Source organism: Melanerpes formicivorus, unplaced genomic scaffold (genome assembly GCF_026170545.1).
Source record: "Melanerpes formicivorus ecotype bairdi unplaced genomic scaffold, bMelFor1.0.p_v2 SCAF_85, whole genome shotgun sequence".
Lineage (NCBI taxonomy): Eukaryota > Metazoa > Chordata > Aves > Piciformes > Picidae > Melanerpes > Melanerpes formicivorus.
The window spans coordinates 2,456,577-2,470,930 of NW_027142437.1; the positions used below are offsets into that span (position 1 = coordinate 2,456,577).

The 14,354-nt window shown below is 51.9% G+C and overlaps 1 protein-coding gene across 1 annotated transcript in view; it reads left to right on the plus strand.

Annotated features, from left to right (window-relative positions):
* Positions 1 to 14,354, plus strand: part of COL12A1 (collagen type XII alpha 1 chain) — a 152,796-nt gene that overhangs the window by 101,486 nt on the left and 36,956 nt on the right. Inside the window, 6 exon segments of the mRNA XM_068165187.1 lie at positions 510 to 653; positions 2,367 to 2,531; positions 4,599 to 4,637; positions 4,725 to 4,863; positions 9,573 to 9,715; positions 10,893 to 11,002. Of these exon segments, the coding sequence (XP_068021288.1) occupies positions 510 to 653; positions 2,367 to 2,531; positions 4,599 to 4,637; positions 4,725 to 4,863; positions 9,573 to 9,715; positions 10,893 to 11,002 (740 nt within the window).

Consider the following 14,354-nt stretch of genomic DNA (forward strand, 5'->3'; position numbering starts at 1 on the left):
CTGAGTCTCCTCTCCTGAGTCTCCTCTCCTCTCCTGAGTCTCCTCTCCTCTCCTGAGTCTCCTCTCCTGAGTCTCCTCTCCTCTCCTGAGTCTCCTCTCCTCTCCTGAGTCTCCTCTCCTGAGTCTCCTCTCCTGAGTCTCCTCTCCTGAGTCTCCTCTCCTGAGTCTCCTCTCCTCTCCTGAGTCTCCTCTCCTGAGTCTCCTCTCCTGAGTCTCCTCTCCTCTCCTGAGTCTCCTCTCCTGAGTCTCCTGAGTCTCCTCTCCTGAGTCTCCTCTCCTCTCCTCTCTCCTCTCCTGAGTCTCCTCTCCTGAGTCTCCTCTCCTATCCTGAGTCTCCTCTGCTCTCCTGAGTCTCCTGAGTCTCCTCTCCTCTCCTGAGTCTCCTCTCCTGAGTCTCCTCTCCTGAGACTCCTCACGCTGTGTGGCTGTTACCCTCTCAGAGTTAAGTAAGGGATCTCTTCTCCCGTGGCTGATAGAACTGACTCCTTGCCCAACTGTGCCCTTTGCAGGCAAAGCCCTGACCTTCATCAAAGAGAAGGTTTTGACTTGGGAGAGTGGCATGAGGAGAGGCGTGCCCAAGGTCCTGGTGGTTGTCACAGACGGTCGGTCCCAGGACGAGGTGAGGAAGGCAGCAACAGTCATCCAGCACTCTGGTAAGCAAGCTGCAGGACCTGACTCCCATTGCCTTCTGTGCTAAGCACGTACTACAGAGTGTTGCCAGGGATGAGGAGTCTGCTTCAATTATCTGAGAATCCTTTGATCTTTTATGGGCTCAGGGACTTACTCTGAGAGTTTTGGGAAAAGCTCAAAACTATTGAGAGAGTTTAGTTTCTGTGGCCCAGGCTCACTTCCTCTTGCTCTAGCCTCCTCCCCAGGGGAGGATGTGGCTTCCCAAGGCTTGAAGTCATTCCTCATGCATTTAACTTCCCAGACATGGCTTCTGGTTGTGTTTTTTCTCTCCTTGTTGTGTGGTCCCCAGGGACTGCTGTGCTCCATTCTAATGCTTTGGATGCAATGGGCTTGGCTTTTGAGCTTTGTGTTTTACCTGGTACATCCAGAGGATCTGGGCTTGAAGTGACTCCTTCATTGCTCTGGAGCTTTGTGTTTTACCTGGTACAACCCAGAGGATCTGAGCTTGAAGTGACTCCTTCATTGCTCTGGAGCTTTGTGTTTTACCTGGTACAACCCAGAGGATCTGGGCTTGAAGTGACTTCTTCATTGCTCTTGAGCTTTGTGTTTTACCTGGTACAACCCAGAGGATCTGAGCTTGAAGTGACTCCTTCATTGCTCTTGAGCTTTGTGTTTTACCTGGTACATCCTGTATGGAATAGTGAGTGGGATCATGTAGCCAAGGCTGTGGGAGGTCCCATAATGCCCAGCACAAATCAGTGGAGGAAGGAGAAACTGGTGAGAGCAAAATGCAACAGTGTCTTAATCCCTCCTGAGCTTTGACAGGGTGAAAAAGATATCCAGAAGGTGTGCTCCTATTGAAAGCCAGACAAAAGGCTAGCTAGAATCATAGACCTGTCAGGCTTGGAAGGGATCTTACTCTGATGCTACTGCAAGGGATCCCTTTGAAACTCCTTGTCTTGATGTCTAGGAGATGCCTTCACAGAATTGTAGAAGTGTCAGGGTTGGAAGGGACCTCAAGGCTCAGCCAGTTCCAACCCCCCAGCCATGGGCAGGGACACCTCACACTGCAGCAGGTTGCTCACAGCCACAGCCAGAATGGCCTTCAAAACCTCCAGGCAGGAGGCTTCCACCACCTCCCTGGGCAACCTGTGCCAGGCTCTCACCACCCTCATGGGGAACAACTTCTTCCTCACAGCCAATCTCAATCTCCCCACTTCTAGTTTTGCTCCATCCCCCCCAGTCCTATCCCTCCCTGACACCCTCACAAGTCCCTCCCCAGCTTTCTTGCAGCCCCCTGCAGATCCTGGAATGCCACAATGAGGTTTCCTGGGAGCCTTCTCCTCTCCAGCCTGCACAACCCCAACTCCCTCATTCTGTCCTCATAGCAGAGGAGCTCCAGCCCTCTGCTTATCCTTGTGGCCCTTCTCTGGACACCTTCCAGCACCTCCAGATCCTTCCTGGCACAGAGGCTCCAGAGCTGGCCCCAGAGCTCCAGCTGTGGTCTCAGCAGAGTGGAGCAGAGGGGGAGAATCACCTCCCTCAATAGAACCAAAGGAATCCTAACGAAGGCCAGGTAAAAGGCTATGTAGAACCAGGGGAATCCTAATGAAGGCCAGGTAAAAGGCTAGGTAGAACCAGGGGAATCAATGACAGAGATGATTTGTGAAATATTGAGCCCCAAAATGGTAATGTAAGCTCACTTCATTTCAAGTAACAAGTGTTCTTTCTTGCAGGCTTCAGTGTCTTTGTGGTTGGTGTGGCTGATGTGGACTACAACGAGCTGGCGAAGATCGCCAGCAAGCCCAGCGAGCGGCATGTCTTCATTGTCGATGACTTCGATGCCTTTGAAAAGATCCAAGATAACCTTGTCACCTTTGTGTGTGAGACAGCTACCTCAAGTGAGTAGAAGACATCATTTTTCCATCTCCCAGGTTGATGCCCTGGGGTCCTATGTGGGTTGTTGCTGTTGGTTTAAGACTGGACGCCTTAGCCATGGAGCGGGAAGTCCTCGGAGTACCAGAGAGGAGCAGGAAGGTGGACACTGCAAAGAGTTCCTTCTCTCTCTTGAGCTGGGGAGCCCAGAACTGGACACAGTGCTCCAGATGAGGCCTCACCAGAGCAGAGGGGCAGGAGAGTCAGAATACAGAATTAACCAGGCTGGAAAAGACCTTCAAGATCATCCAGTCCAACCTATCACCCAACACCATCTGATCAACTCAACCAGGCACCAAGTGCCTCATCCAGGCTCTTCTTAAACACCTTCAGTGATGGTGACTCCACCACCTCCCTGGGCAGCACATCCCAATGGCCAATCTCTCTTTCTGGGAAGAACTTCTTCCTAACCTCCAGCCCAAACCTTCCCTTGGCACAGCTTGAGACTGTGTCCTCTTGTTCTGTCACAGGTTGCCTAATCTCCTTCAACCTGCTGGTCTTAATGCATCCCAGGAGACTATTTGCCCTCTTGGTCACAGGAGTCTCCAAGCCTTCTCTGGAGACTTTCAAGACCCATCTGGATGTGTTCCTGTGTAACTTGTGCTGGATCCTATGCTCCTGCTCTGGCAGGGGGGTTGGACTTGATGATCTTCAAAGGTCCCTTCCAATCCCTAACATCCTGTGAGCCTCTTTGCCCTCTTGGCCACAAAGGCACATTGTTCTCTCATGGCCAAGTTGCTGTCCACCAGCATGCCAAATGTGAACTCCAGACGCAGCAGGTCTTCAACTTATCCCTGGTCCAAGGTTCTAGGGGTGCTAAAGAGGTGCAGCTCGAGTGTGTGATGCTGTTTTGGAGCTGTCTAAATCAAGTTCTGTTGTTTACTCCCCTGGAATCCTTGTATGGAAAAACGAGGAATTCCCAGGCCTGTGATGTGGGACTGTGCCCTCCCTGCCTGCCTCAGCCACTGCCTCCTGAGGGGCAACATAAATCTGCAGTTTTCCCTTCCTAATCTGACAGCTATTTCACAGCCTGACTCATGCCTTAGATATTCCTGGAAAGACTGTGTCACTGAGCTGGGGGTGCTGAGCCTGGAGAAGAGGAGGCTCAGGGGAGGCCTTACTGCTCTCTAACAACTGCCTGAAGGGAGGCTGTAGCCAGCTGGGGGTTGGTCTCTTCTCCCAGGCAAGCAGCACCAGAACAAGAGGACACAGTCTCAAGCTGTGCCAGGGGAGGTTCAGGATGGATGTGAGGAAGATGTTCTTCATAGAAAGAGAGATTGGCCATTGGAATGTGCTGCTCAGGGAGGTGGTGGAGTCACCATCCCTGGAGGTGTTTAGGAAGAGCCTGGATGAGGCACTTGGTGCCATGGTTGAGTTGATCAGGTTCAATCACATCCTGAGCTGCAGCAAGAGAAGCAGAGCCAGCAGAGTGAGAGAAGTGATTCTGCCCCTCTGCTCTGCTCTGCTGAGACCACAGCTGGAGCTCTGGGGCCAGCTCTGGAGCCTCTGTGCCAGGAAGGATCTGGAGGTGCTGGAAGGTGTCCAGAGCAGGGCCAGGAGGAGGAGCAGAGGGCTGGAGCTGCTCTGCTGTGAGCACAGACTGAGGGAGTTGGGGTTGTGCAGGCTGGAGAGGAGAAGGCTCTGAGGAGACCTCATTGTGGCCTTCCAGGACCTGCAGGGGGCTCCAAGAAAGCTGGGGAGGGACTTGTGAGGGTGTTAGGTAAGGACTGGGGGGAACAGAGCAAAACTAGAAGTGGTTAGATTGAGATTGGCTGTGAGGAAGAAGTTGTTCCCCATGAGGGTGGTGAGAGCCTGGCACAGGCTGCCCAGGGAGGTGGTGGAAGCCTCCTGCCTGGAGGTGTTTGCAGCCAGGCTGGAGGTGGCTGTGAGCAACCTGCTGTGGTGTGAGGTGTCCCTGCCCATGGCAGGGGGTTGGAACTGGCTGAGCCTTGAGGTCCCTTCCAACCTTGACAATTCTGTGACTCTGATCTCCTATTGCAGTTTTGACTGATGGGTTGTTTCATGTCTTTCAGCTTGTCCTCTCATTTACTTGGAGGGATACACTTCACCTGGTAAGGACTGTACTTTGGACTAGACTAATTTGTTTCTTTGCCTTCCCTGCTGTGTTTTTATTGACTGTGTCCTCTCTGGATTTACAGGTTTCAAGATGCTGGAATCTTACAATCTCACAGAGAAGCATTTTGCTTCTGTCCAAGGAGTGTCACTGGAATCAGGCTCTTTCCCAAGCTATGTAGCCTATAAACTCCACAAAAATGCCTTTGTCAGCCAGCCAATACGGTAAGCAAACCTGCAACAGTCAGATGAGGGACCTGGGCTGCTTTAGTCTGGAGAAGAGGAGGCTGAGGGCAGACCTCATTGTTCTCTGCAACTAGCTAAAAGAAGTTTGCAGCAAAGTGGGAGTTAGAATCATAGAATTGTCAGGGCTGGAAGGCTCCTCAAGGCTCAGCCAGCTCCAACCCCCCAGCCATGGGCAGGGACACCTCACACCACAGCAGGTTGCTCACAGCCACCTCCAGCCTGGCTGCAAACACCTCCAGGCAGGAGGCTTCCACCACCTCCCTGGGCAACCTGTGCCAGGCTCTCACCACCCTCCTGGGCAACAACTTCTTCCTCACAGCCAATCTCAATCTCCCCACTTCTAGTTTTGCTCCATCCTCCCCAGTCCTATCCCTCCCTGACACCCTCACAAGTCCCTCCCCAGCTTTCTTGAAGCCCCCTGCAGCTCCTGGAAGGCCACAATGAGGTCTCCTGGGAGCCTTCTCCTCTCCAGCCTGCACAACCCCAGCTCCCTCAGTCTGTGCTCACAGCAGAGCAGCTCCAGCCCTCTGCTCCTCCTCCTGGCCCTTCTCTGGACACCTTCCAGCACCTCCAGATCCTTCCTGGCACAGAGGCTCCAGAGCTGGACACAGTTGTTGCAGGGGAAGCACCACTCAAGCTGCAGTAGGCTGCACATTGATACCACTGATTCAGGGTAGTTTCTCCTCAGCTTGGTTTGTCACATTTGGCAAATGGAGTGGAGCTTTCAGGGGCCTGGGATCCTAGAGCCTGCTGCTGGAGGGGTAATATGCAGTCATTCTTGCCAATATTTTTTCACAAGGACCCCAAAGGCCTTAGTTGGCAGTTTTGTGAAGAGGGGGAATGATACCTCTTGGACTGCTGGCATCTGTTCCTCTCCCACCAGTTTAAGTAACTTTCAATAGAGTCAGAGGAGCTGCTTAGAGAAATCTAATCTTCCTCCCATACAAACCTCTGAAGCCTCCTGCAGTCCTGCCTGGTTTAGGGAAGATGAAATCACAGGAGCTAGGTGATGATGGCATTCAACAAGTCCAAGTGCTGAGTGCTGCACTTTGACCACAACAACCCCAGGCAGTGCTACAAGCTGGGGTCAGAGTGGCTGAGAGCAGCCAGGCAGAAAGGGACCTGGGGGGACTGGTTGAGATCAGCTGAACATGAGCCAGCAGTGTGCCCAGGTGGCCAAGGCCAAGGGCATCCTGGCCTGCATCAGGAACAGTGTGGCCAGCAGGAGCAGGGAGGTCATTCTGCCCTGTGCTCAGCACTGGTTAGGCCACACCTTGAGTCCTGTGTCCAGTTCTGGGCTCTTCAGTTTAGGAAGGATATTGAGAGACTTGAAGGTGTCCAGAGAAGGTCTTTGACATCCTGGAGTTCTATGGTTAAGGGTAGTGCAGCTAATCCCTCTTGCATTATGACATACCTTACATTTAGCAGGATGAAAGGCTAAGGAGAGCATGAAGAGACTGCCTTCCTATTTCTTTCCTTCCTCAAAGAATGCTGTGAAGCAGCCTGCTAGCTGCTCAGAGGCAGACTGAAACGTGCCAGGGAGTTCTGGGCACTTCTTTTTCGTGGGAAGCCAGAAAATAAAGCTCACTTTAGGCTGAGTCAGCAAAGCACTAAAAGCATCCTGGTGCTGGTGGCAGAGCTCTTTCCATATCTGCCCTGGCTTGGTATCTTGTTTATAAATAATGTTGCTGTATCTGCTTGGATGTTTTCATTCCTGCCCTGGGGTGTGTGACAATGTTGACTTAGTGATAGGGCTGTTATTGCAGTGTCTAGAGCTGTGTGGCTGGGTAACCTTTGCCTGAGTTGCAGAGCAGCTTCTCTGTTAATCTGCAAGCTTCAGGGCTTGTGTTCATGGAGCCCAAGCCCTTTCCCTGTTCCATTATACTTGGCCATTCAGCCTGACTTGGGCAGACTGAGAGCTGGGCACAGAGGAACCTAATGAGGCTCAACAAGGATGAGAGCAGAGTCCTGCACCTGGGAAGGAAGGAAAAACTGCAGCAGCACAGCTGGGAGGTGATCTGCTGGAGAGCAGCCCCAAGGAGAAGGAGCTGGGAGTGCTGGGGGGCAGCAAGGTCTGCATGGGACAGCAATGTGCCCTGGGGGCCAAGAGAGCCAAGGGGATCCTGGGCTGCATTCAGAGGAGTGTGGCCAGCAGAGCTAGGGAGGTTCTCCTCCCCCTCTACTCTGCCCTGATGAGACCTCACCTGGAATATTGCAGCCAGCTCTGGGCTGCCCAGCTCAGGAGGGACAGGGATCTGCTGGAGAGAGGCCAAGGGAGGCTGCAAGGCTGCTGAAGGGACTGCAGCACTGCCTGGGGAGGAGAGGCTGAGAGCCCTGGGACTGCCTAGACTAGGGAGGAAAACACTGAGAGGGATCTGATCAATGGCTATCAGTAGCTGAGGGCTGGGAGTCAGGAAGGAAGGGACAGGGACTGCCTCTGCTCACTTGTGCCCTGTGACAGAACAAGAGGCAATGGATGGAAACTGCAGCACAGGAGGTTTTACTTCAACTTGAGGAAGAACTTCTTCACTGTGAGGCTCCCAGAGCCCTGGAGCAGGCTGCCCAGAGAGGTTGTGGAGTCTCCTGCTCTGGAGATTGTCCAGCCCTATCTGGATGTGTTCTGTGTGACCTGTGCTGGATTCTCTGCTCTGCTCTGGCAGAAGAGTTGGACTTGAGGTTCTCCAGAGGTCTCTTCCAACCCCTAACATTCTGTGAGCCTGTGATAATGTTTAAGGAGAAGCAGAAGCTGCCACCTTTCCTACACTTCCCTCCTGTCATTGTGTCCCTTCACCTTCAGAAAATGCTGGGGGCCATTTACTGCATGCTCTGCTTTACCTTTGGCTTCCTTTGCTCTGTTTTTGTTCAACATCACAAACTTAAGTGCCCAGTTCTGGGCTCCTCGGTTTAGGAAAGATGTTGAGACGCTGGTAGGTGTCCAGAGAAGGGCAACAGAGCTGGGGAGGGGTCTGGAGCACAGCCCTGGGAGGAGAGGCTGAGGGAGCTGGGGTTGCTTAGCCTGGAGAAGAGGAGGCTCAGGGGAGACCTTCTTGCTCTCTCCAACTCCCTGAAGGGAGGTTGTAGCCAGGTGGGGGTTGGTCTCTTCTCCCAGGCAAGCAGCACCAGAACAAGAGGACACAGTCTGAAGCTGTGCCAGGGGAGGTTTAGGCTGGATGGGAGGAAAAAGTTCTTCCTGGAAAGAGATTGGCCATTGGGATGTGCTGCCCAGGGAGGTGGTGGAGTCACCATCCCTGGAGGTGTTTGAGAAGAGCCTGGCTGAGGCACTTAGTGCCATGGTTTAGCTGATTAGATGGTGTTGGGTGATAGATTGGACTGGATGATCTTGAAGGTCTTTTCCAACCTGCTCCATGCCATTCCATTCCATTCCATTCCATTCCATTCCATTCCATTCCATTCCATTCCATTCCATTCCATTCCTCAGGCACTGATGAAGGAAGTGGAGCACAAATACCTCACCAGTTGCAGAGAACATGTTCAATGCCTCCCTCACTCTCTTGGTGCCTGAAGGGCAGCAATAGTTAACTGCTCTCTTCTCTTCCCTGTTTAAAACAGGCCAGATGAAAAGACAAGCTGTGGTCCTTTTTTTCTGTAGCTGTCATCAAGGAATTGTAAATATGTGGAGTTTGTACAGAACCTTGCCACAAAAATACATCTCCAAGAGCTTTTGGTCATATTCTGGCTCCCTGCACAACCACAGTGCCTGGACCAAGGCAGGCTGGGAGTTCATCTTAACAAAGCACACAGGGTGTTTTATCACAAAGTCATTTGCTGTGTGAGAGAGGAGTTGAAATGCTTCAGCTCCTTTAAGTGCTGTAGTTGCTCTGTTGCTCTCATGTCTTATCTTTGAACAAGAGGGTGAGGCTTGATTAAGGGACTACCAAGATGGTCAAGGGACCATCAGGATGGTCAAGGGACTACCAGGATGATTAAGGGACTGGAGCACTGCCCTATGAGAGGAGGCTGAGAGCCTTGGAGCTGAGAAGGGGTCTGATCAATGTCTATCAATATCTGAGGGCTGGGGGTCAAGAGGGAGAGGACAGGCTCTGGAAAGGAGAAGGCTGAGAGGGATCTGATCAATGTCTATCAATAGCTGAGGTCAGGAGTGAGGGGACAGCCTCTGCTCAGTTGCACCCTGGGATAGGACAAGGAGCAATGGATGGAAACTGCAGCCCAGGAGGTTGCAGCTCAGCAGGAGGAGGAACTTCTGCCCTGGGAGGCTCCCAGAGCCCTGGAGCAGGCTGCCCAGAGAGGTTGTGGAGTCTCCTGCTCTGGAGCCTTCCCAGCACTGTCTGGATGTGTTCTGTGTGCCCTGTGCTGGATTCCATGTTGCTGCTCTGGCAGGGGGCTTGGACTGGAAGATCTCCAGAGGTCCCTTCCAACCCCTAACATCCTGTGAACCTGTGAAAAGTTGAAGCCCAGACCAAAAGTAGAAGCCAAGAAAGTAGTTCTTCCACAAGACAGTGAAGGTTCAATGATTTAAAAGCTGGTTCTAGGTTCTATACTTAAATCCATTCTTCTGTCAAGCTCTTTAAGATTTAAAGCAGGGTTGGACTTGATGATCTTCACAGGTCCCTTCCAACCCCTTCCCTCCCGTGAAGAGCACATGAGGAAGGTCCTAGCTCCCTCCTGTGCTCCCAGGTGAAAGAAATGCCTTCCTGTTGCCTCCCCAGGGAGATTCACCCCGAGGGGCTGCCCCAGGCCTACACAATCATCCTCCTGTTCCGCCTGCTGCCCGAGACCCCCAGCGAGCCGTTTGCCATCTGGCAGATCACAGACAGAGACTACAAGCCCCAGGTTGGAGTTGTGCTGGACCGTAAGTACCGCTGCCTCTTGCCCAGACGATTCGGCTCTTGGGTTGCTTTGCATGCTCTCTTCCCAAGCCCTTCCAAACCCAAGGCATTCTGGCTGCATGCCTTTAGTTTTAAGAGACAAAGAAGGACAACAAAGCTGCTAAAGGGCCTAGGGAAGAAGTCTCGCAGGGAGTGGCTGAGGGAACTGGGAATATTTAGCCTGGAGAGGACAAGGCTGAGGGGAGACCTCATTGCTCTCTGCAACTACCTGAAAGGATGTTGTAGTCAGCTGGGGGTTGGTCTCTTCTCTCTAGTATCAAGTGATAGGATGAAGGGAGTTTGCAGCCAGGTGGGGGTTGGTCTCTTCTCCCAGGCAACCAGCACCAGGACAAGAGGACACAGTCTCAAGCTGTGCCAGGGGAGGTTTGGGCTGGATGTGAAGGAAGAAGTTCTTCCCAGCAAGAGAGAATGGCCATTGGGATGTGCTGCCCAGGGAGGTGGTGGAGTCACCATCACTGGAGGTGTTCAAGAAGAGCCTGGATGAGGCTCTTGGTGCCATGGTTTAGTTGATCAGATGGTGTTGGGTGTGAGGCTGGACTGGAGGATCTTAAAGGTCCTTTCCAACCTGGTTAATTCTGTATTCTGATGAGATGAAATGGCCTGGAATTGTGCCAGGGGGTATTGGGAAGCATTCCTTTGCTGCAAGAGTGGTCAGGCATTGGATCAGGCTGCCCAGGGAGGTGATGGACCCTCTACCCCTGGAGGTGTTCAAGAAACCTGTGGCCATGGCACTTTAAGAGATGACTTAATGGCCATGGTGGTGTTAGGTCGATGGTTAGGCTTGATGATAGAATCATAGAATGGTCAGGCTTGTGCCTCAAGGATCATCTAGTTCCCATCCCTAGCCATGGGCAGGGCCACCTCACAGCAGATCTTAGAGGTCATTTTCCAACCAAAACAATTCTATGAATGACTCTATAATGATCATTTTGGGTTGGGCTTTTTTTTCCAGCTAAAATTAATTCAGTCTCAACTGTGCTTCCACTTTGCCATCACCTCTAAAGCCAAAGGAAAATACATCTGTGTGCTTATGGGTCAGGAAGACTGCAGTGGTAGACCACATTGTAATCTGTGTTTCAGGGCTGTGACTTCATTAGTGCATAGGAAAGGAGACTTACTGCTTTCATTCATTCCTTGCAGCTGCCAACAAGGTCCTGTCCTTCTTTAACAAGGACACAAGGGGAGAGGTCCAGACTGTAACTTTTGATAACGATGAAGTGAAGAAAATCTTCTATGGAAGCTTCCATAAGGTAAGGAAATGAGCTGCACTCTGCAGTGGAATGCAATGGATGTGTGCAAAATATCCAGGGGTTACAACAGCTACAGGGATTTACAAGTGATAAACAGCACAAGAACAGCACTGGGCAAGGACCAGGGCAAGCTACCAGCTTCTCCCTCTCTGCCTCCCCCTGAACCCCTGTACATAGGGAGAAGAGAAAGGAGCGGAGGGACATTAGGCTTAGCCAAATCAATGCAGCCAAGATCAAGCAGAAGCAAGTTAGTATCTTTCCAGAGCCAAGAAGCAAGAAGAGAGATTGTTTTGGTACAAGCAATTTTAATCCCTTACCTCTTCCAAAGGGATTATTTAGCATGATCTTCCTGTTCCTTTTCACACACAAGAGTGATTTGTTTGCATTTTGCTACTTTCCTGTTCAGGACATGTTGCTTTCTGAAGTGCTGTCCTTTGAACAGCAAAGGCCAAGCAAGCACAAGTCACTGTCAGTTACATCCAGCACTGAGAATCATAGAAGTGTTAGGGCTGGAAGGGAGCTCAAAGCTCAGCCAGTCCCAGCCCCCTGCCATGGGCAGGGACACCTCACACCACAGCAGGTTGCTCACAGCCACCTCCAGCCTGGCTGCAAACACCTCCAGGCAGGAGGCTTCCACCACCTCCCTGGGCAGCCTGTGCCAGGCTCTCACCACCCTCCTGGGCAACAACTTCTTCCTCATAGCCAATCTGAATCTCCCCACTTCTACTTTTGCTCCATCCCACCCCAGTCCTATCACTCCCTCAAAAGTCCCTCCCCAGCTTTCTTGCAGCCCCCTTCAGATACTGGAAAGCCAGGGAGGTTGCCCAGGGAGGTGGTGGAAGTCTCATCCCTGGGGGGTTTGAATGCCAGGCTGGATGTGGCTGTGAGCAGCCTGCTGTGGTGTGAGGTGTCCCTGCCCATGGCAGGGGGGTTGGAACTGCCTGATCCTTGGGGTCCCTTCCAACCCTAACAATTCCCCTTACCTCTAGTCACCAGGAAATGTTTGTCTGAGGCTACAGATAAAGATACATATAAAGAACAATTTAACCAACCATTTTCTTTCTGTGTCAAGTATATAGATCCAGGGCGAGAAAAGGAGTTCCCAGGTCCAGCATTTCTGCTCAGCTGGACATGCACACTCTCCTCTTTCCTTTTATCTCCTTTCTGTTTAGCTTAGTTTGCTCCTGGTGACTAAATAGGGCTGGAATATAACATTTGTTTTCTTTATGATACCCTGTCCTGCACTACCAGCATTCCTTCGAGGATACTGATAAGGGCTTGCCTCTCTGTCAGCCTGCTGATACTGGAGGCCACATTGTCCAGCTAGCTCTGCTGGGCTGAAAGCAGAGGAAGATAGCTGCTGCCTGCACTGTCATGTTCTGTGACTTCACAAGAAAGCTGCTTCTGGGCCCCTCAGGTTAGGAAGGATGTTGAGATGCTGGAAGGTGTCCAGAGAAGGGCAACAAAGCTGGGGAGGGGTCTGGAGCACAGCCCTGTGAGGAGAGGCTGAGGGAGCTGGGGTTGCTTAGCCTGGAGAAGGCTCAGGGGAGACCTTCTTGCTCTCTCCAACTCCCTGAAGGGAGGTTGTAGCCAGGTGGGGGTTGGTCTCTTCTCCCAGGCAACCAGCACCAGAACAAGAGGACACAGTCTCAAGCTGTGCCAGAGGACTTTTAGGCTGGATGTGGGGAATAAATTTTTCCCAGCAAGAGAGGTTGGCCATTGGGATGTGCTGCCCAGGGAGGTGGTGGAGTCACCATCCCTGGAGGTGTTTAAGAAGAGCCTGGATGAGGCACTTGGTGCCATGGTTTGGTTGATTAGATGGTGTTGCATGATAGGTTGAATTGGATGATCTCTGAGGTCTTTTCCAACCTGGTTCATTCTGTATTCAGTATTCAGAATGATTTGGCAGCACTTACAGGGAAGCTCTGCTCATTTACCAGAGGAAATGGGGGGCAAGCTGCAACCCCAGCACTGGCAGCAGCTCTGCTACTGCAGAACAAATTGATTTTCTTTTCCTGGTGCAAACCAATCTCAGGGTGAAATGAAAACACAGGATTTGGTGTAACTGTAGGGGTGAAATACACTCATACATAGGAACAGAAAGCAATCCTGTGATGCCAAGCAATGTACAGGAGTAACAACCACTTGCAAATGATCCTGAAGCTCTGCAATGAGTTTGGGACTCCTTCATAGAATCAGGCACAAAAAGGAAGCCTACAGATGGTGGAAGCAAGGACAGGGAGTCTGGGAGGAATATGAAGACCTTGTCCAAGCAGACAGGGATCAGGTTAGGAAAGTTAAAGCTCTGATAGAATTGAATCTGCCCAAGGACATCAAGAGCAACAAGAAAAGCTTCTACAGGTAACTCAGCAAGACTTGGGGCTTAGCTGAATCAGAAGCTGAGCTGGGGCACTCAGACTAAGACAGACATAGGATCACAGAAGTGTCAGGGTTGGAAGGGAGCTGAAGGCTCAGCCAGTCCCAACCCCCCTGCCATGGGCAGGGACACCTCACACCACAGCAGGTTGCTCACAGCCACCTCCAGCCTGGCTGCAAACACCTCCAGGCAGGAGGCTTCCACCACCTCCCTGGGCAGCCTGTGCCAGGCTCTCACCACCCTCATGGGGAACAACTTCTTCCTCACAGCCAATCTGAATCTCCCCACTTCTAGTTTTGCTCCATCCCCCCCACTCCTATCCCTCCCTGGCAACCTCACAAGTCCCTCCCCAGCTTTCTTGTAGCCCCCTTCAGATCCTGGAAGGCCACAATGAGGTCTCCTCAGAGCCTTCTCTCCAGACTGCACAACCCCAACTGCCTCATTCTGTCCTCATAGCAGAGCAGCTCCAGCCCTCTGCTCATCCTCATTGCCCTTCTCTGGACACATTGTCTCTTCTCTCAAGAAACTAGTGACAGGATGAGAGGAAGTGGCTTCAATTTGCTTTAGGTGAGGTTTAGGTTGGAAGTTAGGGAAACTTCCTTGCTGAATGTGGTCAAGCACTGCCACAAGGCTGCCCAGGGAAGTGATGGAGTCACCATCCCTGGAGGTGCTCAAAAACATGCAGGCATGGCACCTCAGGACATGGATTATTGGGCAAGGTGGTGCATGGTGGAAACCTGTTCCAGTCTCTCACCACCCTCATGGGGAAGAACTTCTTCCTGACATCCAATCTGAATCTCCCCACTTCTAGTTTTTGCTCCATCCCCCCCACTCCTCTCCCTCCCTGACACCCTTAACCAAAACTGCTTCAGTTCTTTGCTGCAGTGTGTCGTTCCCCTTTTAATTTTCCCAGAGAGCAGTCAAAAGTTGATTTTCTACTGACTGGAGCAGCCTTTGGGTTAATGAGCTGCAGTT